The sequence below is a fragment of the Eutrema salsugineum genome, unplaced genomic scaffold (assembly GCF_000478725.1).
Source record: "Eutrema salsugineum unplaced genomic scaffold, Eutsalg1_0 scaffold_6, whole genome shotgun sequence".
Classification (NCBI taxonomy): domain Eukaryota; kingdom Viridiplantae; phylum Streptophyta; class Magnoliopsida; order Brassicales; family Brassicaceae; genus Eutrema; species Eutrema salsugineum.
In genome coordinates, this window is record NW_006256547.1 from 3,504,901 (window position 1) to 3,525,690 (window position 20,790).

Sequence of the window (20,790 nt, forward strand, 5' to 3'; positions counted from 1 at the left end):
AACATTATCGTACATCAATTTAAAATCGTTAACAAATTACATAAAATATATCTAATACAATCTTGTTGACATACTATAAAACTGTTAAGAAAAAAACTTGTGGCGAAGTATCCTCGGTGATTTTACAAATTTACATTCCACTTAAATAATGAGAAACAATCTTAAATTTTTGCTATAATATACAATCTATCGTTTGAGGTTTTAGAGTCAAAATGGATTTACGTGCGCACATGTATAACAATAATATTGTTTTTTTAATTGAATTTGGATGTTTGCAAACAAGAAAATCTAGAAATGAACATAGAAAACAACCTGAATCTAGAAATAAGCTGATTCGGCTCGTTCAGAGAGAATAGATAAAGTCTAGAAGTGGAGATTGAGATTTTATTGTAAACCGTATGAAACTATGAATTATGCATACGAGTTACGTTCAGATAGAGATTACACGAGACAACTGTTGACTTGATTAGCTTCCATCAACAAATAAAAGAAAGAAAAAAACACTATTAAATAGATTTAAGTTTAGAAGAGGCTAATCGCTGATGTTGGGACTTGGCATAACACTACGTAGTCTTATTTCTTTTAATTATTTAGCTTACACGATAATGTAGTTAATTTGATTGATTTTTTTTTTCAAATATCATAACTAGTTTTCAATTTGTATTGTGATCTATAATTATAATATGTCATGTGAATTTCTGTGTGCTTTTATAAACAAAAAAACGTTTTATGATGTCTAGCTAATCTGTACTTTATTTATGATTTTGTGATACCATGTAGAACATCTGTAAGGTTTTCTTCGTATATTGGTTGATGAATATTTTTTTTAATATACTACTTCACTAATTAAAATACCTTTTTAATTGAATATTTGTTTCCGACAATAAAAATAAGAATTATATGATTTTATATTTTTGGTCTGCTAACGAGTAGGATTTATATATATTTGTTCCTCTCTAGGATTAATAAGTAAAGGCGTGAAGCAAAAGATAAGTGTGTGTGAGTATATAATAAATAAGTTATGTATGTTTGTTTTCGTAGTGCCATAAAAATACAGCGCAGGGTCCGGTCCGGCAGTAAAATATGAAAGTGAGACACACGCGCTTGTTCACCTAGATACGTTGCGTCTGGAAACACAACACGTAGCAAACTCTTAAAAAAAAGGAAATATATTTATTATTCTCAACAATATAAAATAAAAAACACAGTCGAGGGGGGCAACGACCTTGCTTCACCGTCCGATCACAATGAATCCAGTCGCCACTAACAGTGGACGACTCGGATTAGTCCATGACGACCTACTGTCTTTAATTTACTTTTTGTCGTGACCTAATCTTTCTATTTTATTCATTAGTCACTGGTTTTTATATTTATTTTTTGGTCTATATGTGGACCACAGTGATTGGAAAAGAAGAAACTTTTTTTTTGTTTAGCTAAAATAACATTTTTGTCAACCATAACTAATCTTATTTCTCTACTGATAATTTTGTTTTCTACTGATAATTAAATACTCTTGCTTAATTCAATTTTATAAATATTATATTATGATAGAAAAACTAATGCAACGTGAAATACGAGTACCTCTCGCGCAAGTTTTATTTGTTCATCATATTTTTTAACAAAAGAAAAGCTATATTTGTTCAATAATGTTTTGGTTATCTGCGAAATACAAATTCAATTATTTGATAATTACACTGAGAAAGAAGAAAAAGAGAGAATAAATAATAAATAATCGGAATAAATGGTCTTCTCCGTCTCGATCTCTCAGCTCTGGTGCAGTCTGCACACACCCACATATATACACAATATACACACATATATACCCATTTTCTCTGTCACTTTTTCGATAAAAGAAAAAATACATATAAAAGTTTTCTGTGGATTGATAATTGAAACATGAAACAATCGTCATAGAAGCAGAGATTCACCTTCCCCCTTTCTTTATCTTTCCCTCTCAGAAACAGGAAATTCGAAACACCAAACAAAAAAACATATTTTTTAAAAAAAAGGAAAAGAAGTCATCGAAACGATGGCGTTTCACCACAACCATCTCTCTCAAGACCTCTCCTTCAATCATTTCACCGACCAACACCAACCTCCTCCTCCGCCGCCTCCGCCTCCGCAACAGCAGCAGCAACAACATTTCCAGGAAGCGGCGCCTCCTAATTGGCTCAACACGGCTCTTCTTCGCTCCGACAACAACTTCCTCAACCTCCACACAGCCACCGCCAACACTACCGCCGCCGCGAGCAGCTCCGATTCTCCTTCCTCCGCCGCTGCCGCCGCAGCTAATCAGTGGCTCTCTCGCTCCTCATCTTCCTTCCTTCAACGAACCGGAAGCAACAACAACAACAACGCCGCAGCCGCCTCCGGTGCTGCCGTTGTCGGAGACGTCATCGACGACGTCACCGGAGGAGCGGAGCCGATGATCGGTGGTGGGGAGATGAAGAGCGGAGACAGCAAGAACGACGGAGGAGCGGCGGCAGAAGGCGTGGTGAGCTGGCAGAATGCGAGACACAAGGCGGAGATCCTCTCGCATCCGCTCTACGAGCAGCTTTTGTCGGCGCACGTTGCCTGTCTAAGAATCGCCACGCCGGTCGATCAATTGCCGAGGATCGACGCTCAGCTTGCTCAGTCGCAGCACGTCGTCGCTAAATACTCCGCCTTAGGCGCCGGTCAAGGACTCGTCGCCGACGACAAAGAGCTTGACCAGTTCATGGTACCTCTCGCTTTTTTTTTTCTTTCCGTCTTATTCGTTGAAACAGATTTTCTTCGTTGAACTATTCATTTATCTCTTTTTAAGAAAATCTTTTTGTTCATGATTGACGATTTGAAGATTTATTTAGCAGAAATTTCAATAACTTATAGCAGAAAGAAAGAAAGGATTGTCTTTTACATCGACTCAATTTACGATTTAGATTTAGCTTTCTTGAATGAAAATCTTGTTTGTTTTTGGGGGAAAACAATGGCGAAGCTCAAAATCCGAAAGCTTACATTATCTAGATTGGTGGGACCATAAAAGAAAGAGCTTGCGATATACTAATGGTGAAGGTTAACAAAAATAAAATTTGAAACAAGAATCGTAGTTGCAGAGACAAGTCATCTGGAATTTATGTAAGAGGGGTGTTAAATTTTGTGACGGTACATTTAGGGGGTTTCAAATATATTCTCTTTCTTTTAATGAGCTTTTTCCAAGTTTTGTTCTTTGTCAATGTACTATTGCGTGTTTTGATCTGTTCAATTCATGTTTTTGTGTTATAAACACAGACGCATTATGTGCTGCTTCTGTGCTCTTTCAAAGAGCAATTGCAACAACACGTGCGTGTTCATGCAATGGAAGCTGTGATGGCCTGTTGGGAGATCGAGCAGTCTCTCCAAAGCTTAACAGGTGAGAATGTTCAATTAGCATTTGGTTCGCAAAATCTTTTGATGTGTTACATGAATCTAGGAGCGTAGTATTACATTGACAAAGACAATCTCTTTTGCTTTGTTCATTAAACGATGTGTTTGTTGGTGAGATAGGAGTGTCTCCAGGTGAAGGCATGGGAGCGACAATGTCGGATGATGAAGATGAACAAGTAGAGAGCGATGCTAATATGTTTGATGGAGGCTTAGATGTGTTGGGGTTTGGTCCTCTGATTCCTACTGAGAGCGAGAGATCCTTGATGGAACGAGTTAGACAAGAGCTTAAACATGAACTCAAACAGGTAATGAGCAAACTAGTCAAGAACTTATTTTATCTGCATTTGATCTTCTACAAGAACCAATTCTTATCATGTAGCAAGTATATGGATTCCGGTTTTTACATGAATGAAGTTAAAAATGTAGAAGCTTTGTTTGGTGTGAAAAAGGGTTACAAGGAGAAAATAGTAGACATAAGAGAGGAGATACTGAGGAAGAGAAGAGCTGGGAAATTACCAGGAGACACCACCTCTGTTCTCAAGGCATGGTGGCAATCTCATTCGAAATGGCCTTACCCTACTGTGAGTTCACTCTCTCACTCATCCCAGATGTCTTTCTAACTTGACACTCCCAAGTAATAAACAATGTGAACATATAAATTATTGAACTTTCAGGAGGAAGATAAGGCGAGGTTGGTGCAGGAGACAGGTTTGCAGCTAAAGCAGATAAACAACTGGTTCATCAATCAGAGAAAGAGGAACTGGCACAGCAATCCATCTTCTTCCACTGTCTTGAAGAACAAACGCAAAAGGTATACTACTTATATTATCTTAAAGACATAACCTAAACCTATCGATTCGACTCATGTCTGAAAACTTTGTTTGGATGAAAGCAATGCAGGTGACAATAGCGGAAGAGAGCGTTTCACGTAGAAAGACGAAGACATAGATGAAGTGTTTTGGGAGCTGGATTGGATGGGATTCAAAGCAGGGTTTAGGGGATTTTAAAGTTGTGAAAATGAAGAAGAAGAAGAAGAAGAAGAAGTTGGGCTTATACTGAGAGGGGCAGTATTAGAAAGTAACTTTTTGTGCAATTACATAGTACGTAGTTTGGTTATGTGATGCCCATATATTTATTAGCAAGTACACAAACCAAAAACCAAAAACACAAAAAAAAAGATTGAAAAAAAGGAGATTTATTGTTTATTTTAAGGGGATTTTGCTTGTCTGCATGAGTTGTTTATAACGAACCATCAGATAATCATCATCATAATTATATCTTTTGACTAAAATAGTGAGCTGGGGGAGCATTGGTATAATGGTATGCACAGTTTTTATTATTGACACTGTGTTAGTCTGCTGCGTTTGTAATTGTGTACTTGAAACGTATAAGGAGTAACTTTTATAGTCAGTTGTGCGAATTGGGCATTTGTAATTGAGTATATATTACTTAAAAAAAAAAAATGATGTGTATATTTGTTAGGTAAGTACATGAATAGTATAGTGCAGATTTTGTATGTTTTGGTTCAACAGTATAGTGCAGATAAGTACAAAGTATATTCGGGAGAAACATGTATGCATTTGGGAATTGGGATACACAGATACGTTAGTGTATCAGTAAATAAACAAATACAAACAAGTTGTTATCTTTTTGTTAAAGGGACAAACATGTTATTCTCTAAAGCATTGCTCTATTTGCAATACTAATAAGTTTATAGCCATTTACCAATCACATTTATAGATATCTAACTTCGGGTACCGATCGAACATCAAGTTGAACCTTAATTAGATACGAAATTATAATAACCCCTTGTGTATGTTCGTATTAACATAAAATGACACGATCAGTAAAAAAATAATACAAAAGGAGAAATGAGAAGAAAAAAAAAAAGTATCAAACTTTAATAACAACCGGAGCTACAAACCTCTCCGGTGAAGGATTTTCGCCGCCGTCATCGAAGTTAAGACTGTAATTTTTGAGATCGTAATTGAAATCCACATCCCTCTTCATCTTCTTCTTTCCATTGCTAAAACTTCTTATAAAGTTTTTCCACTTTGGTCCCGCGATTTTCTCTGAAATCTCCTTGAGCTCCTTCAGTTTTCTGCTCCCCCAGTTTTCTCCTCTCTCTTCTTGCAAATTACCGCTCCAGACACTGTCTCCTCCTCTTCGCCACCGGATCACACTGAATTTACGGAAATACCCACACCCGCAAAACGCCGTCGTTTCTTCATAATCATCTGCGAGTAGATTTTCTTGATCTGTGGTGGCCATGATAGAACAGAGAGTGTTTCTCTTTGAGAGAGTTTTGGTTAATAAAAGGGTTTATAGAAGACACTCGAACAAAAATATTATTAGATTTAGACTGAGATATATATACACAGCTGAATGAGATTCCACCACGTGGCGTGTCGACCGTTGGACAATATATTGATTGGGGTTTCTCATTGGACTGTTATTTCGAACAGCGTGACAGTGGTGTGAGAGGAGCGATGGTATATCGCTGGCTAATCATGAAAGACAGCTGTGAAGGCGGGAGCGAAACGGTTGCTTTCCTTTTTTTTCTTTGTTTCTTCTTTTGTCTTTAAGGATAATTACGAAATGATAATATTGAGTTATATAATAAAGTTTGGCGCATAATAAAATATAAATACACTCAGATTCCCGTTATCTGAAAAGTGTCTGCGATTTTTCTTTAAACAGTGTAAACTAAGACGATTTTGTATTAAAGGTAGATAGGGTATATTTGGTTAGGTTGGGATGTTAATTACAAAAAATATCAACAAACTACAAAAGGGATTACACATGGTAAAAGATAACAATTCTTGAGATAAATCTTATAATATGTATAGTCTAAACACATAGTAAAAGATATCTTTGATATGAAAAGAAAATCCCAAAAAACATAATTCTATAAAAGAAGACCTACTAAAACAGTTATACATAGATTGCTCTATTTGAGATAAACTCCCATTAAGAAAAAATCTTGTATTGACGATTACGTAGAAAAAAATCCCTTCATCTATGAAAAAATCTTTTATAGGTATATATAGAGAGAGCAGTTAATAAAAACGATATTAAATAACTCATAAGAGTGCTAATACGTAAGACACACGAAAAAAAACTTGATAAGACAAAATGAAAGGTTCTGGCAAATGATGGTTTTCCGTTGGGTTAAAAGGCAAAAGTTGTGTGGAGATTTGTTAAATAAAACCAAACAAGTCACTATTTAATAAAGGCTGTTGCAGTTGGGTCCATGTTAATCTTAGCAATAAAAAAAACTCTTAAGCAATAAAGATGACTCACTAATCACCCCTGTTAATCATTATGTTTTTTTTTTGTCCTAGTAACGTCATAACAAAGATTTGCATTATGGACAATTGGACATCTTTTTGTTTAAACAAATGCTCAACCCAATCTAGAGTAATTGAATCTTTGTTAATTTTACATGTAGCGAAAGAAAAACTCATACAAAACTAGACCAAACTTTCCTAGAAATAGTGGTCTTCTAAAAAAAAATTAATTTAAAAGCGAGATAAACTTTACTAAACGAGAAATATTAGTCGCAGTTCAGAAAGATAAAGCACAGGACAATGGCAAAATAAACAGAGAATATGCTGCTTATCTGTAGAAAGTATACACAGATAACAAATTTAGACGTACGAATTAAATAAATATATCCTTATACTAAATAATCATTCATTTTAGTAGAAACATCAGCCACTTTCTATGCTTGACAAGTACGCTCGAGTCCATACTGATACCGAGAGCCACAAATGTGCTGCACAAGCAATTTGCTAAACAGAAACTAGCATTATTGAGGTGGTGAGAGTTTCTGATGGAAAGAATTTAGTATCATTTTCATATCTTGTTCAATGTATATATAAAAGTTATAGATAGAATCCTAAGTAATACGAGAGAAATTTACAATATTAATGTTAAGAGAAATCACGATAGATTGAGAGAGAAATTATAGGAATTGAGACATCAAGTGATTAGTTTGAGTGATACTCTATCTCTTTCAGTTATCTCTGCAGTGGTAAGTTTCAAGAAGACGATTATGAATCAAATATGGTTTTGTTCTACTCTATTCAGAGCATCGATCAATTTCCGAGCAAAACCTCCCCTCTTGCTATTTATCTGAAGGCGTATATCTATACGTTTTGTGGCCAGTGATTTATATATTCAAAATTGTTTGACTAATAGTATTTATGAAATTGTGCAAAACCCTCCCGTTTTGACTTTTATTTTGTTAAAACCAAACATATTGTTTACGAGTATATGTATTTCGTACAACATATATTATGATACAAGCCTGAAGCCTCCATCAGTTCCCATTTACTCTCAAACTTCCAAAGCAACTATAAGAGGGAATGCTACATGATATGATATTGAACTTTAAATATTTTAAAGTGTTGAATCTATAGAGCCGGTTCTTACCTCTACAAAATCAAACTTTATGTTAATGACTTGAATCAAGAATGATTCGGAGCTTTATCCACACACACACAAAAAAATTATGCGGAGGCGATCACTCAGGTAAACCAATAAAAATACAGGTTGGATCTCCAGTGATAAAGGTTCATACCAAAAATTCTAAGAGTATTATTTGTCTGTTCGTCCAAAATCCAAACATATCAAACAGTACATCAATCTTTATTTATGGAGTATATATGTTTTCCAAGGTTTGTTGTTCGGTTTGAGAATATTGAAAATCTAGCTTTTATTTACCAAAAGTTTGTGTTATACGAAATATTCCGGTTTAGCTGTCTATCTCCAAAATTCATAATTATGATGTAAGATACTACATGTAAAATTGTGCTACACGAGTTTTTTGGATCGAAAATGAGCAGTATGGGATCACGTTTAGCATCAAATGATCACGTTCGTGTTCCGATACACGTTTGTTTTTGCATTCAGCATTCATGATCTAATCATATTCTTACACACGTTCACAAACATCATATTTTAAGCTATTATAATAATACAATAAATTCAATCAATTTCAGTTACAGAGAATTCATTATATTTTTATATGTTTTCTGATAGCAAATTAAGATTTAAATAAAATAATCCATATATAATGAATTTCTTATCTCTGTTATAAATAATTTAATTATGGTATTACCTAAATTTAACATACAATAATAAATTATTCCCTCCATTTCACAAAAAATGTCGTTCTGACACTTTTTTTGTTTCAAAAAGAATGTCGTTTTAGAATTCTAATGTAAATTTTGACATAAAATACAATTTTTAACCTCAAAAATAAATTCAGAAAATTAGTTATAAATGTAATTCTAAAAGTCATTTCTGTAAATTAATAAGGATATAAGAGACTTTTTATCTTATTTCTTAATTTGTGTGAAAAATGTCAAAACGACACTTTTTGTGAAACGGAGGGAGTACTGTTTTAGAAAACTTCTCTTAAAAAAGAAGAAAGAGCATATAAACAAGATTTGTAACTAAATAAACATTTTTGTCACTTACAACGACAATATTAGCCAATTGAACCACTTAAACATTCAATAAAAAAGAGCAAAATTGACCCTAATGTATTCAACTAACAAAGTCTAGCCGCCTTGGCGATGATGGCTTTAGTTTCTTGCTCAATGTTGACGTATTATTTTAAAACCTCCGAAATAGTAATGATAATAAAATGTGTACTTTCTTGGAAATAGCCAAATAGGTTGAATTTTATGTTTTTCTCTTTTTAGTCGTCAAAGTATTTCATATGATAAATGAAGAAATAGGTTGACAACAAATAACTCGTTTTGTGAAGTGTCATGAACTTTTCTCTAAGACCGAAAGTCTTTTAACATTTCGACAACTATATAAGTACTAAGCAGTCCTCACGAAACCTAAAAAAAAAAAAAAGTAAGCTGCTGATTCCTCGTGAATCATTTCACAACCTCTCGAAAATCGGAGAAAACCCATCAATATCCATAGAGAGATGTACAAAGTCGCAAGAGCTTCAGAGTATTTAGCGATAACAGGAGCAGGGATCGAAGACATAAAGCTCTCGAAGAAATCATGGGTGTTTCCATGGCAATCTTGCACCGTCTTCGACGTTTCTCCGGTGAACTACACTTTCAAAGTCCAGGCCATGAGTGCAGAGAAGCTTCCTTTCGTTCTCCCCGCCGTCTTCACCATCGGCCCTCGCGTCGACGACCCTGAAGCTCTTATTCTCTACGCTAGGCTCATTTCTCCTCACGACAAACAGTCTAATCACGTCAATGAGCTCGTTGAAGGTGTCATCGAAGGAGAGACTCGTGTTCTCGCTGCTTCCATGACCATGGAAGAGATCTTCAAAGGTAACTAATCAAGTCCTTAGAACTTGATTGGTTTTGAAGTTCTAGAAACAATTTCAATTGCTAATATAACTCCTTAGAACTTGATTGGTTTAAGTTGGTTAAAGTTATCATCTTTGGAGCTGTATGTTCTTAAAAACTGAACATTTTTGGGTTAAAAGAGGTTTTTTTTTTGGATTTTATGGAATTGAAGGGACAAAGGAGTTTAAGAAGGAGGTGTTCGATAAGGTTCAACTAGAACTAGACCAGTTTGGTCTCATAATCTACAATGCAAACGTGAAGCAGCTTGTTGATGTCCCTGGACATGAGTACTTCTCTTACTTGGGTCAGAAAACTCAGATGGAAGCAGCAAATCAAGCCAGGATCGATGTTTCTGAGGCCAAGATGAAAGGAGAGATCGGTGCAAAGGAACGGAACGGTCTTACCCTTCAGAACGCAGCGAAGATAGACGCGGAGTCAAGGATCATAACGATGCAGAGGCAAGGAGAAGGGACAAAGGAAGAGATTAGAGTGAAGACTGAGATCAAAGTGTTTGAGAATCAAAAGGAAGCTGATGTGGCCAAGGCCAATGCTGAGCTTGCGATGAAGAAAGCTGCTTGGACCAAGGATTCTCAGGTTGCTGAGGTTGAAGCAGCCAAGGCAGTGGCTTTGAGAGAAGCTGAGCTTCAGACTCAGGTCGAGAAAATGAATGCATTGACTCGGACTGAGAAGCTCAAGGCCGAGTTCCTTAGCAAAGCCAGTGTTGAGTATGAAACAAAGGTTTGTATAGTATATTCCTTCTCTTTCTCTTGTATCTCATTAACAAATATGACACCTGACATTACCGCTGTTTACAAATTTCAAGGTTCAAGAAGCGAATTGGGAACTATACAACAAGCAGAAGCAAGCAGAGGCGGTTCTCTACGAGAAGCAAAAGGAAGCAGAGGCACAGAGAGCTGAAGCAGATGCAGCGTTTTACTCAAAGCAGAAAGAAGCAGAGGGGCTTGTGGCTTTAGCAAGTGCTCAGGGGACTTATCTCAGGACCCTCCTAGACGCTCTTCAGAATGACTATTCTGCCCTTAGAGACTTCTTGATGATTAACAATGGCTCTTATCTGGAGATCGCTAAGATTAATGCGATTGCGGTTAAAGACTTGCAGCCTAAGATTAGCGTTTGGAACCACGGTGGAGAACAGGGGATTGGTGGTGGTGGTAGTGGGAATGCTATGAAGGATATAGCTGGACTTTACAAGATGTTGCCTCCGGTTCTCGATACGGTTTATGAGCAGACTGGGATGCAGCCACCGGCTTGGATCGGTACACTAAGCAAGTAATACTGTCTCAGTAAGCTAAGAAGTTGAGGTTTGGATAGTGACAATGCATTGTGGCATTGGTTTGGCCGTTTACTTGGAATTGAAGATACATCCATTTTATCTTGAATTTAAAGTTCAGTGCCTTTTAATAAGATCGAAGGTTTTTTTTTCTTTTTCATTTTCTTGTGACAATGTAATTCTTTTTTTAATCCCGTTGAAAGGCTTAGATTTTTGTCAAGTATTTGAAGTGCGTCTTTTTTTAAAAAAAAAATTATTTTCATCGTATATTTGTTTTTAAATTAAGTTGTGAAAATAACATTGCAGGAATTTGCAGAGACCACCATGAAGGTTGTTTTGTAGTATGTATGTATTGACTGGCTAATGTATGTCGGTAATATCAACCTTGTTTTTAGTCTAGGCTTTGCTGTAATTTATCTTTTGGGATGCTCGAATTCTAGTAGAAACAGCAGAGAAGGTTTGTTTAAAAAAGCTATATATTTTTACAAACGAAGCCACAATGTATGTTTGAAGAGAAATGGGCAACATATATAGATAGATATCTATTAAATATAAACTGTTCCTCTCTCTCTCTCGATCCCTCTCTATGATCCCCAGTTTGGAATGTTTGCCGTGGCTTCGTTCACCATCTTCACTAATGTTACCTGCAAATACATCAATGAAGAAAACTGAGCTGTGTTTGTAATAATCATAACATAGGGATATTACAGTGTAATCATAGGTATATGTGTTTTCAGAAAATGAAGGCAGGACATGTAAACATACCACACTCTGTGGAACACCAGGTGGTGGCATTGTAAGGTTTCTAGGCGGTGGTGAGCTATCATACGATCTTTTGTCAAATCTCCATTCCCCTTTCTTCCCATAGGTTAGGTGACCCTGAAATCACAACAATCATTCTTTCACCCACTCTCTTAACAATTGCAAATCTACCTTGACGAAGAGGTTTTTCCAACAAAAAAATTCGTTATGACTGTAGGAACGGAAGAAATAATTGCTAAAACCATGCTAATCTCAATATAATCATGTCCTTAAATGACAATCCAGGATTCGAAATCCTACCTTCATATCAAAGTCACATCCATAAGTGTAGTGTATTATGTACTTGTCACCAACCTCTGTATCCCATGGAGGCTGATTCATTACCACAAACAAAACCAAAACAAAGTCCATCCATCTCTTTAGTTAATGCATCACAAAAAAATCTTATCCATGTAACCAAGCAAAAGTACATAGACTTTATGAGGTCCAGACCATAACTATTTCACTGTCCTCGAACTCATGTTAATTCAAAGAAGTTAGGGAAGATATTTCACTCTCGATTAACTAACAATATTTTGCAACACTGCAATTAATTATTCATTTTGTACTGTACTAGCTCATACAACTAGTATCTGAATATAAATTTTGGCTTCTCTATTCATAAGTGCATCATGCTTAAAAACAATATACAGTTTTACCAAATGCAAAACAATATGCGTGGATACGGTTACCTGAATCATGAAGTCTTTGTGTAGAATATTGCTAACACCGTGAAGTGCAGACGAGACAGCATAAGCATACCTACACTTCCACAAAAAGTAACAAAAGTTGTAGTCAAATCTACTTAACACATTCTAGATTAGGAAAAAAAAACTCATTATTATCAAAGGTTTGTACATTTCAAGAACCCATCCAAAAGCCTTGTCTGCTTCAGGATCCTTCTTCATAGCCAAAGAAACATTCATCCAAGTTGGAGCAATCTTCTTCAAAGCTTCCTGGAAAAACCACAACATCTAAATCTTTAGAGATATGCCCATTAAAACCTGATCCTAAATTGTTCAGAACCAAAAAAGAAAAAAAGACAGACCTTTCCCACAATGACAGGAGAGTTTCCTATCGGGTCGATGTTGGTCACAGGTCCTCTCTCTTCTGGATAATACTTCCTCAACACTTTCTCATACTTTTTCGGTTCGATGTAAAAGAAAGGAAACGCAGCTCCAAGCCCATCTTTAGCTAAGTTTGGTATAGGTTTGACAATTATGTGATCAGGCTCAGACATCAGAATATAACTGCATACAATTCAACCAAAAACTACATTTCAGGACAAGACTTTCCCTTTAGTTATCTATAAAACCTTCCGGTAAAATTCAAAGCTTTCTTACTCTTCTTTAATGTCAGTTTGTTGAAGCCACTGTACAAATGCCCAAGGCCTGTTTAGTACTACATAACCCTGCATTCACCAAAATCTCACTCAAATCAATTGCTCGATTGGTCAAATAAACAAAATTCAAATCTTGGAACTCGAAGGATTGATTACCTGATCCATCCCAGAGGGTAAAGGTTGAGCAACGAAAGTAGGAATCTCATCCATATACTTATCCGGTTTACCGGAATGCAAGATCCGGGTAAACCCACCCATCTCAGAGCCGGGTCCAGCGGAATCCTTAACCTTTTTGAACCAGTAGTACATAACTCTGCATTGCCACGTGTTGTAGACGGAGTCAGAAGCCGTCACGGCCGTGTGGAACAGCCTCCTCTTCCTCTCGTTCCCGCGGATTCTGGATCCTCCACGTGGCAATTCGATGACTGGATCACCGGAGATATCGTCGGAGTAGGAGTAAGAAGAAGAAGATCGCCCGGGGAAACCTTGCTTGAGAGGAGCATTAGCGGAGATGATGATGTTGTAAGTGATGAGAGCAACGGAGAGTGTTATCAGAAGTGGGTAGAACAGAGTTCCACCGCAACCCATCGAGAGAGAGATTTGGAGAACGAAGATGAAATCAGTTCTTCAAAGTCGTCGTCTTCTTCTTCCTCTTCTTCTCTCTAGTAGTTGGTGATGAAGAAAAATTAAAAATGGCTGCTTTATCTTGTTACAATACTAGAATTGGAGATTTCGGTTTAGCTCCTGGTTAAACCATAACTAAATTTTAATTTTGGTTTGGTCGGTTTGATTCATTTAAAATGTTTTTACTCGCAAACAAAGAAGAAGATTGATTGATCGAAAATGGCGTCTCTGTGCTTATCTCTCCACCAAACCCTAAACCCTTTGGCGGCTCCTAGAGCAAGACCACTCACCCTCTCCTTCCCCGGATCCACCGTCTCTATCCGCCCCTCGACAAGACGCGCCGCCACTTTGACAACACGCGCCTCCTACACCCCAACGCCGGCGACGGAGCGCGTGATCTCAATCGCGTCGTACGCGCTGCCGTTTTTCAATTCGCTGCAGTACGGTCGGTTCTTGTTCGCGCAGTACCCGAGGCTGGGATTGCTCGTGGAGCCGATATTCCCGATACTGAACCTGTACAGGTCGGTGCCGTACGCGAGCTTCGTGGCGTTCTTCGGGCTGTACCTGGGAGTGGTGAGGAACACGAGTTTCAGCAGATACGTGAGGTTCAACGCGATGCAGGCGGTGACGCTGGATGTGTTGCTGGCGGTTCCGGTGTTGCTGACTCGGATACTGGATCCGGGTCAAGGAGGTGGGTTTGGGATGAAGGCGATGATGTGGGGACACACGGGAGTGTTTGTGTTCAGCTTCATGTGTTTTGTCTATGGTGTCGTTAGCTGCTTGGTCGGAAAAACGCCTTACATCCCTTTCGTCGCCGATGCCGCCGGTAGACAGCTATAAAAACGTCGTCTTTTACTAGTTTTTTTTTTTTTAACTTTGTTTTTAATGTTGAAAGCTTTCACCTTTCAAACCCAAAATGTAATGCTCTCAAGCGCCAAATGAAGAAGAAAAAAATGAGATTAAATGAGATGGCTTCAGAGTTCAGAGATGCTAATTTGTGTGTGTGTTTTTCATCAGCAATTGTTAGTAATGGTGTATTAGAAGAATATAGTTTTGAAAGAATCAGGAAGCTGTTGCGTTTGAAGATGTTGTTAACTCACAGTCAAATGTGGTGCAAACCAAGTGTCTTGTCAGGAGTTAATGAACAAGATTTCGACGGGCAAGGATTTTACAGCATCCATCATTTGAGTGCTCAAGGCCTTTGCTCAAACTGACTATGTTCCCGTCGAAGAAATTACACAGTTTAAAAAAGAAAGAACTCAATTTCATAAATTAGACTGGTTCGCTGTCTTCTTCTGCTCATTAAAAACCATGTGGTCTTCCTCAGAACCTAAAAGCTTAAACCCAACAACTAACTCTACTTGTGTCTACTTATCTAGACTTTTGACTTTCCTTTATCTATAAACCTCTCATCCTCCCTATATAAATTAGCTAGTGCCAGAACTTTCAACAATTCAGATCTCGAGTAAATTAAGGTTTATTCCATTTCGGTTCTTGTTTGAAAGTCTTGTATATGCACTTAAGTTTATTATAATTGACTCTACAAAATCTGACGGAAGTAACATCATTAAAAATAAAAAATGGACATGTTTTGGGTAACACCACCACTACCATTGACACCGTCAACAATCTCACAGAGCTCAGAATAAAGTACCAAAGAAGCAACAAAAAAAACTATCATTCTTCAAAAAGTGTGCTTCCACTCTTTTGATTTTCCCGCCAACAATCTCTCACTCTCTCTGCATAAACATAGTACCACATCATTAGGTATAGAACGTAAACCAAACGTACCCACTTACTATAGTCTATAGGTAGTGACTAATTCAACTTTACCTTCTGACGTTTAGACTCTGGAGGCGATAGTTCAGATCTCCGACTTGAATCTCCTCGCTCTGCACCTTCCTCCTCCTGCACCTCAAATTTATCCACAGCCAAAACTCATTTACACATTTGATTATTCCCAATCATCTATTCTATCATATTATTCAACCCTACAGCAAATGATTCCATAAGTTTTATCACGTAACACGTTTACTCCTACCCATCTGTTGTATATACACAACCTATAGCTTAAGAATACTTTCCTTCACTAACCAAACCCTCCGACACGAATTCCACAAGTCAGTGACATGTTGCCAATAGGCTTCTAAGGAAAGAGATAATAAACATGCAACATGTTAAAAGGTGAAAGAATTTGTATAACTAGTACCTCTCTTGACGACGCTTGTCTACCGCTGTTGCTGCCTCTGCCTGCAGCTTCATCTGAGCTTGAGGAGGGCACGTTTTGAGATATAAAAGGCATGATCTGTTGAAGAACACTTGATATGAAATTCCCTTCATCTGTCCCCGTTGCCGGCTCTACTTGTGCATTTGCAACTGCTTCGTTTGTTTCTGTGGTCGCTGTGGCAGACGGATTTGCTGCAACCTGGGACTGGGGGGTCCCCACTTGAACATGTTCTCGTCGAGATAAGGGCCTCAAAAATTGATGGATTCTATTCCTCAACTCAGACAAACCTCGACCGCCTGGAGAAGAATTGCTATCACCTACACGTTAAAAGTCAGGAAAGCAAAGATTGACATGAGACTGTCTTTTAGGTAATGCAACATCTACCTATTCTAAGAAGATCAAAGCCAAAACAGCAAGGAAAACATAAAATGAGAGAACCCAGTAAAAGGATCAGAAGGAAACTGAAGGAAAGTTTTACTCCTGTCGACATATCAACTAAGAAATTAGCAGATAGTGCAAGGAAGTGACGTTAAAATTACCTTCTCTTCCGGGAGTACTGGTGCTCTGTGGCTGCCTAGAGGATTCAGCAACAGGCTGATGTACACCATCAATACCAGTAGAGCTACGTTCACCAGAAGATCCCTGTGGATATCTTGCAACAACAGGTATAACTAAGGCCACAGGATTTCGAGGATTTTCAGATGGCACTCTCATTGAGGGGACAGAATCAGTGATGATGCTGGCTGCAGAAGGGATTGCCTGCCCAGGAGTTTGTTGTGTAGTAGTTTCTTCTCTCTGATTGGCTCCACCAGAGGGCATCCAAGATCCTAAGATAACATATCACCACGATGAATTCAGACATAAGATTAAGAAACCGGAACTTAATCTGAAGACTTGCAATATAGCAGGAAAGAATGGTTATACTTAGAAATTAAGTGTAAAAATAGCACCTGTGCGTATTCTTATCTCAATATTTCTTGGGGCAGAGGCAAGCGATGGCCCAGTAAAAGCGCTAGAATGTGCAGTTCCTGCTTGTAACCCTCCAATACTTGCTCCCAGCCGAGAGGATTGGGACTACATGAATTAGACAGAAAGGTAAGGGTGAAAAGGACAAAGAGCACAGTGGTAAAGAATAGAGAAAAAAAAAGAGAGACCGACCGGCAAGGGATTTCTTCCAGTAGGGGATATGAACACTGCAGGCCCAGCATTAACAACTGCATCATCCTGACATTTAACATAACAAGGGGCTTATAGATGCTCGGTATATCATATTCTGTGAACAAGATTATACGCATAATAACATAGAGTAAAAATTGGAAGACTCGGATCCATAATATGTAGCAAAAGTATACACACCGGTGTTTGTCCCAAACGGAGCATCATGGTGGCACGGCCAAGCTCCAGAAGTAAAATGCCTAAATTCTCCAAGAGGGACCCTGAATGAAGCATGTTTGACTGGCACAACCTTCGGGTTGACGGATCAGTCACATTTCTATGATCCAAGAGCTGCCTTGCGACATGCTGCAGAAGGAAAAAATACGAAACGGTTATTCTTGTTTCCCTGTCTGAGTAACCAATAGTTTTTGCTAACATTGGTTAAGACTGGTCATAATAAGCAAGGACATAAGTGGCATTCTGATTAGATTGCAGGAGACAAAAGTAGAAGAGCATACAGATATGCAATCTGCTACTTCACCGGTCAGCAATTGCCTTGTCGATTGTAATACTTCTGCTAAATGTGATGGTCTTGGGATCCGACACTCTTCAGTAGTAGAACCAGAAGCTTGCACATTGCCCATTGAATTTTCAGAATTTTGCAAGTTATTAGCGTTGCTGCCTGAAAAAAGTCACAGTACCACTATCAGACTCTCGAGACTTATTCTCAACAAAGAACCAAACATAGAAATAAGTCTAACCATTAGTAGCAAATTCTTGTCTCAGATGATTCAGATATTCAGATAAGGTAGTCAACGAATCTGGAACCGCCTGCAGTGGCAGAAGTATAACGTTCTCATGAGCAAAAATATGATGCACCTAATTCGCAAAAATTGTTTAACATAAGAAATGGTGGAAAAGGAGAGCAAGTACTGCTGGTTGTGAAGATGTCAAGGGGGTAGACGTCTGATCCATAGCATTTGGTGTGACAGATCTTGCTCCAGAAGAATCTCTTGCAGCGTCAGGACCAGAACTCCGAGACAGCCTCTCATGAAGAGGACCCTGGAAAACAGAGGGAAGTCGTTTACATCTAAAACCGATTTATAAAAACTCGCAGGAATTTATATGCAATTACCAGAGCCTCAATCCCTTCAAAAGCACCTTCTGTATTAGAGATGCCAAGTGAACCCAGAACAGCTGAAACAATCTGCCAGACATAAAACATAGCTCATGAAACGGATCTCATCTATCTAAGACATCAAAAAAGAAACGAATCAAACAGATAAAAGAGTGCCCACCTGACCAAGGTCTGAATAAGCTCCATCTGCTTGCTCAGCAATGTTGAAGGATCCTACTACAACTCGTGATCGTTGACTGCCCTGGCTGTCACCGGCACTCAAAGCAGGATCAGCCGCTAAAAAAAAAAACAAGTTCTCCACTTAGCATGTCGAAAAAGAATCTCACGAAAGGCATTGACAAATGCAAAACTATCATGAGAATAGAATTTCAAAGATGTTAATGAACAATTTTTGGGACAAGTGAACTTGAAACAAACCTGCATTACTAGCTGCACTCTCTGATAATGGTGGAATGGGTTGTCTGACAACCATATGTAGAGTGTGGCCATCTTCAACATCTAAGATGGAATGGACCCGTTAAAGAATTTAATCCGGAAGCAGAAAATTCAGGCTATCATACGACACTAAAATTGTAATAACAAACGAGGAAGACAAAACCAAGGGTTTGACAAACTACATCAGCAAACAAGGGTTCCCAACTGAAATGAAAGCTCTAAAAGAAGGATACGATAAGCTGATAGGAGTTGGTCATCCTTCATTACTTGTCCACGACATATTAAGCGTTGTTGTTCTGTAACAACGCCAGTAACGGAAGCAATTTGCTCCTTCAATGCGGGAACAGGGACCTGAAATGAAACGAGGATACAGAAAGCAAATATTAAAAAAAAAAAAAGGTTATAGGTCATAGACAAACAAGTTAGAACCACAGTAAGGGCATAAGTTCCACAATTTAATCAATTATTATAGATTAGAGACTTCACTATGCAACACATAATTGCGGGGAGAGAGAGACGTTTCAGGTAGTATGCTCAAAGTGAAAATAAGATGAAAACGAATATTACAGTAGAGAACAGGAAACATCAAAGAAATGTCTATTACGAAGTTTATCTTACACATTTATCAACACGTAAGGTGTGCGTTTGAGAATCCAATGTCTTTATATTTATCTCAACCATGGCACTGGCACATTGAGATGCCTCCATCTCGCGGACAATAATTTCATCTTTGCCACTCTGTCCCATCTTTTCAAAACTCTTGAACACCTGAAAACAAAAATAAATCCATCAACTTACATTTAGCTATGTGAGCTGCAATGTATGACTAAACAAAGCAGATAACTTTTCCAACAAAAACTGTATCTGTTGAAGAAATTTTTCATTCCCACGAAAATTCATCCAATTCCTCAAGGAAACAACCTTCACGGACATAGAAATCTTAAAAAAAGAACAACTTGCAGGAGAAACAAGAAACCGCAATAGCTTTGGCAAAGACGAAATCTTTTGGCTAAATCTCCGAAAATTCGTCAAGCTGGACAGTGCGAAACCAATTCTTTAATAACTCCAACTCGAAAAATAAAGAAGACGAAGAAGAAAAGAGATAAAGATATGTGATCATCAATAAACCAGCTGCGCAAACTCAACTTCGAGAACTAATAAAATTAAAATAGCAAAAGAAAAAAAAAAGAAAATGGTACCAGCTGCGAAATTCAATCAAGCACCAGTAAATTTGTATGATTTTCGGTGACCAAGAACAGAAGAGTCGATCTAAAACCCTAGAAAAACGAAGAGCAAGCGAAGGGGCATCATAAGAAAACCAAGAAAAGGAAATTATCAACGGAGAGAAATCAAAACCTTAGAAACTTGATCGGAGCTGAAGAGAAGAGAAAAGGGGAATTTTTGGGGTAGATTCTTTGAACCCTAGAGTCCCTTCGAGGCTCGAAAGGCGATTCCGCGGCGAGGAGAGTGAGCCTGAAAATTACCGATTTCTCTCAAATCCGCCTTTCTTTCTTCCTCTTTTATATTTTCACGTGACAGTACATTTTAAAATGTCATTTTAGAAAGAAAAAAAATGGCACCTAAAGTAATTTGGTGAATTAATTTGATTTGGCACATTATATTAGCAAATATGAGTGCTAATTTAGTTTATATTTAAACCAGAATACAAGGAGTTTAAAGAATGAAATATTCTTAATTTGGCACATTAGTAAAGACTAAAGAGGCTATCCATTTACAGAGATTTATGAATATTTGGAGAATACTGGTTCTAACAATCTTTGGCAAATAGAGTCAAGGCAAAATATGTATATAGCATATGACTAAACAAAAAAAAAAAAACAAAATTTTGTTTGTATTTTTTTTATACGAAGAAGGCCTTTTCTTCCACTTCCTTTAACAAAATCTTAGAAACGGCACACATTTCTTCAGAGTGTCCTTAGCGTTTGCAACTCACACAAGCCATTCTAACTTTTATCTCTACCACAGATATCTCCGACTCCGACCCTTGGAGCATGAATTGCGAACGCAGGTTGGGTACCATGTTCTTCA

The 20,790-nt window shown here is 37.7% G+C and overlaps 6 protein-coding genes across 9 annotated transcripts; 3 read left to right on the top strand and 3 right to left on the bottom strand.

The window, feature by feature from the left end:
* Nucleotides 1–1,812: 1,812 nt before the first annotated feature.
* LOC18012754 (homeobox protein knotted-1-like 3) lies at nt 1,813–4,693 on the top strand. 2 transcript variants are annotated; one of them, XM_006394708.2, is made up of 6 exons: nt 1,813–2,719; nt 3,268–3,388; nt 3,523–3,707; nt 3,852–3,983; nt 4,077–4,213; nt 4,295–4,693. In XM_006394708.2, the coding sequence occupies exons 1-6, from the start codon at nt 2,030–2,032 to the stop codon at nt 4,332–4,334; spliced, it is 1,305 nt and encodes a 434-aa protein (XP_006394770.1). In that variant the 5' UTR covers nt 1,813–2,029; the 3' UTR covers nt 4,335–4,693. The 2 variants fall into 2 exon arrangements, with proteins under 2 accessions (XP_006394770.1, XP_006394769.1); XM_006394707.2 differs by having other exon boundaries at nt 2,030–2,719; nt 4,303–4,693.
* A 429-nt stretch (nt 4,694–5,122) lies between these two features.
* Nucleotides 5,123–5,737, bottom strand: LOC18012755. Its single transcript, XM_006394709.2, has one exon. The coding sequence runs from the start codon at nt 5,671–5,673 to the stop codon at nt 5,296–5,298; it is 378 nt and encodes a 125-aa protein (XP_006394771.1). The 5' UTR covers nt 5,674–5,737; the 3' UTR covers nt 5,123–5,295.
* Nucleotides 5,738–9,251: 3,514 nt separating this feature from the next.
* LOC18012832 (flotillin-like protein 2) lies at nt 9,252–11,242 on the top strand. Its single transcript, XM_006394710.2, has 3 exons — nt 9,252–9,713; nt 9,904–10,469; nt 10,555–11,242. The coding sequence occupies exons 1-3, from the start codon at nt 9,353–9,355 to the stop codon at nt 11,020–11,022; spliced, it is 1,395 nt and encodes a 464-aa protein (XP_006394772.1). The 5' UTR covers nt 9,252–9,352; the 3' UTR covers nt 11,023–11,242.
* Nucleotides 11,243–11,456: 214 nt separating this feature from the next.
* Nucleotides 11,457–13,845, bottom strand: LOC18012886 (hydroxyproline O-arabinosyltransferase 1). The gene is made up of 8 exons (XM_006394711.2): nt 13,319–13,845; nt 13,164–13,231; nt 12,869–13,070; nt 12,679–12,776; nt 12,513–12,582; nt 12,082–12,153; nt 11,785–11,898; nt 11,457–11,663 (listed from the first exon to the last, which is right to left on the bottom strand). Exons 1-8 carry the CDS (start codon nt 13,748–13,750, stop codon nt 11,604–11,606), a joined length of 1,116 nt encoding a protein of 371 aa, XP_006394773.1. The 5' UTR covers nt 13,751–13,845; the 3' UTR covers nt 11,457–11,603.
* Nucleotides 13,846–13,969: 124 nt separating this feature from the next.
* Nucleotides 13,970–14,780, top strand: LOC18012887 (protein TIC 20-II, chloroplastic). The gene has a single exon (XM_006394712.2). It carries the CDS (start codon nt 14,006–14,008, stop codon nt 14,624–14,626), a length of 621 nt encoding a protein of 206 aa, XP_006394774.1. The 5' UTR covers nt 13,970–14,005; the 3' UTR covers nt 14,627–14,780.
* A 497-nt stretch (nt 14,781–15,277) lies between these two features.
* LOC18013161 (large proline-rich protein bag6) lies at nt 15,278–20,261 on the bottom strand. Of its 3 annotated transcripts, none has more exons than XM_006394713.2 (16): nt 20,098–20,261; nt 19,360–19,509; nt 18,975–19,092; nt 18,724–18,804; nt 18,467–18,582; nt 18,304–18,375; nt 18,102–18,230; nt 17,930–17,999; nt 17,687–17,850; nt 17,370–17,534; nt 17,172–17,237; nt 16,964–17,087; nt 16,553–16,840; nt 15,996–16,330; nt 15,620–15,694; nt 15,278–15,525 (listed from the first exon to the last, which is right to left on the bottom strand). In XM_006394713.2, exons 2-16 carry the CDS (start codon nt 19,486–19,488, stop codon nt 15,517–15,519), a joined length of 1,941 nt encoding a protein of 646 aa, XP_006394775.1. In that variant the 5' UTR covers nt 19,489–19,509; nt 20,098–20,261; the 3' UTR covers nt 15,278–15,516. The 3 variants fall into 3 exon arrangements, with proteins under 3 accessions (XP_006394775.1, XP_024007206.1, XP_024007207.1); XM_024151438.1 differs by having other exon boundaries at nt 15,620–15,700; XM_024151439.1 differs by lacking the exon at nt 20,098–20,261 and adding an exon at nt 19,941–20,026 and having other exon boundaries at nt 15,620–15,700.
* Nucleotides 20,262–20,790: the final 529 nt, after the last annotated feature.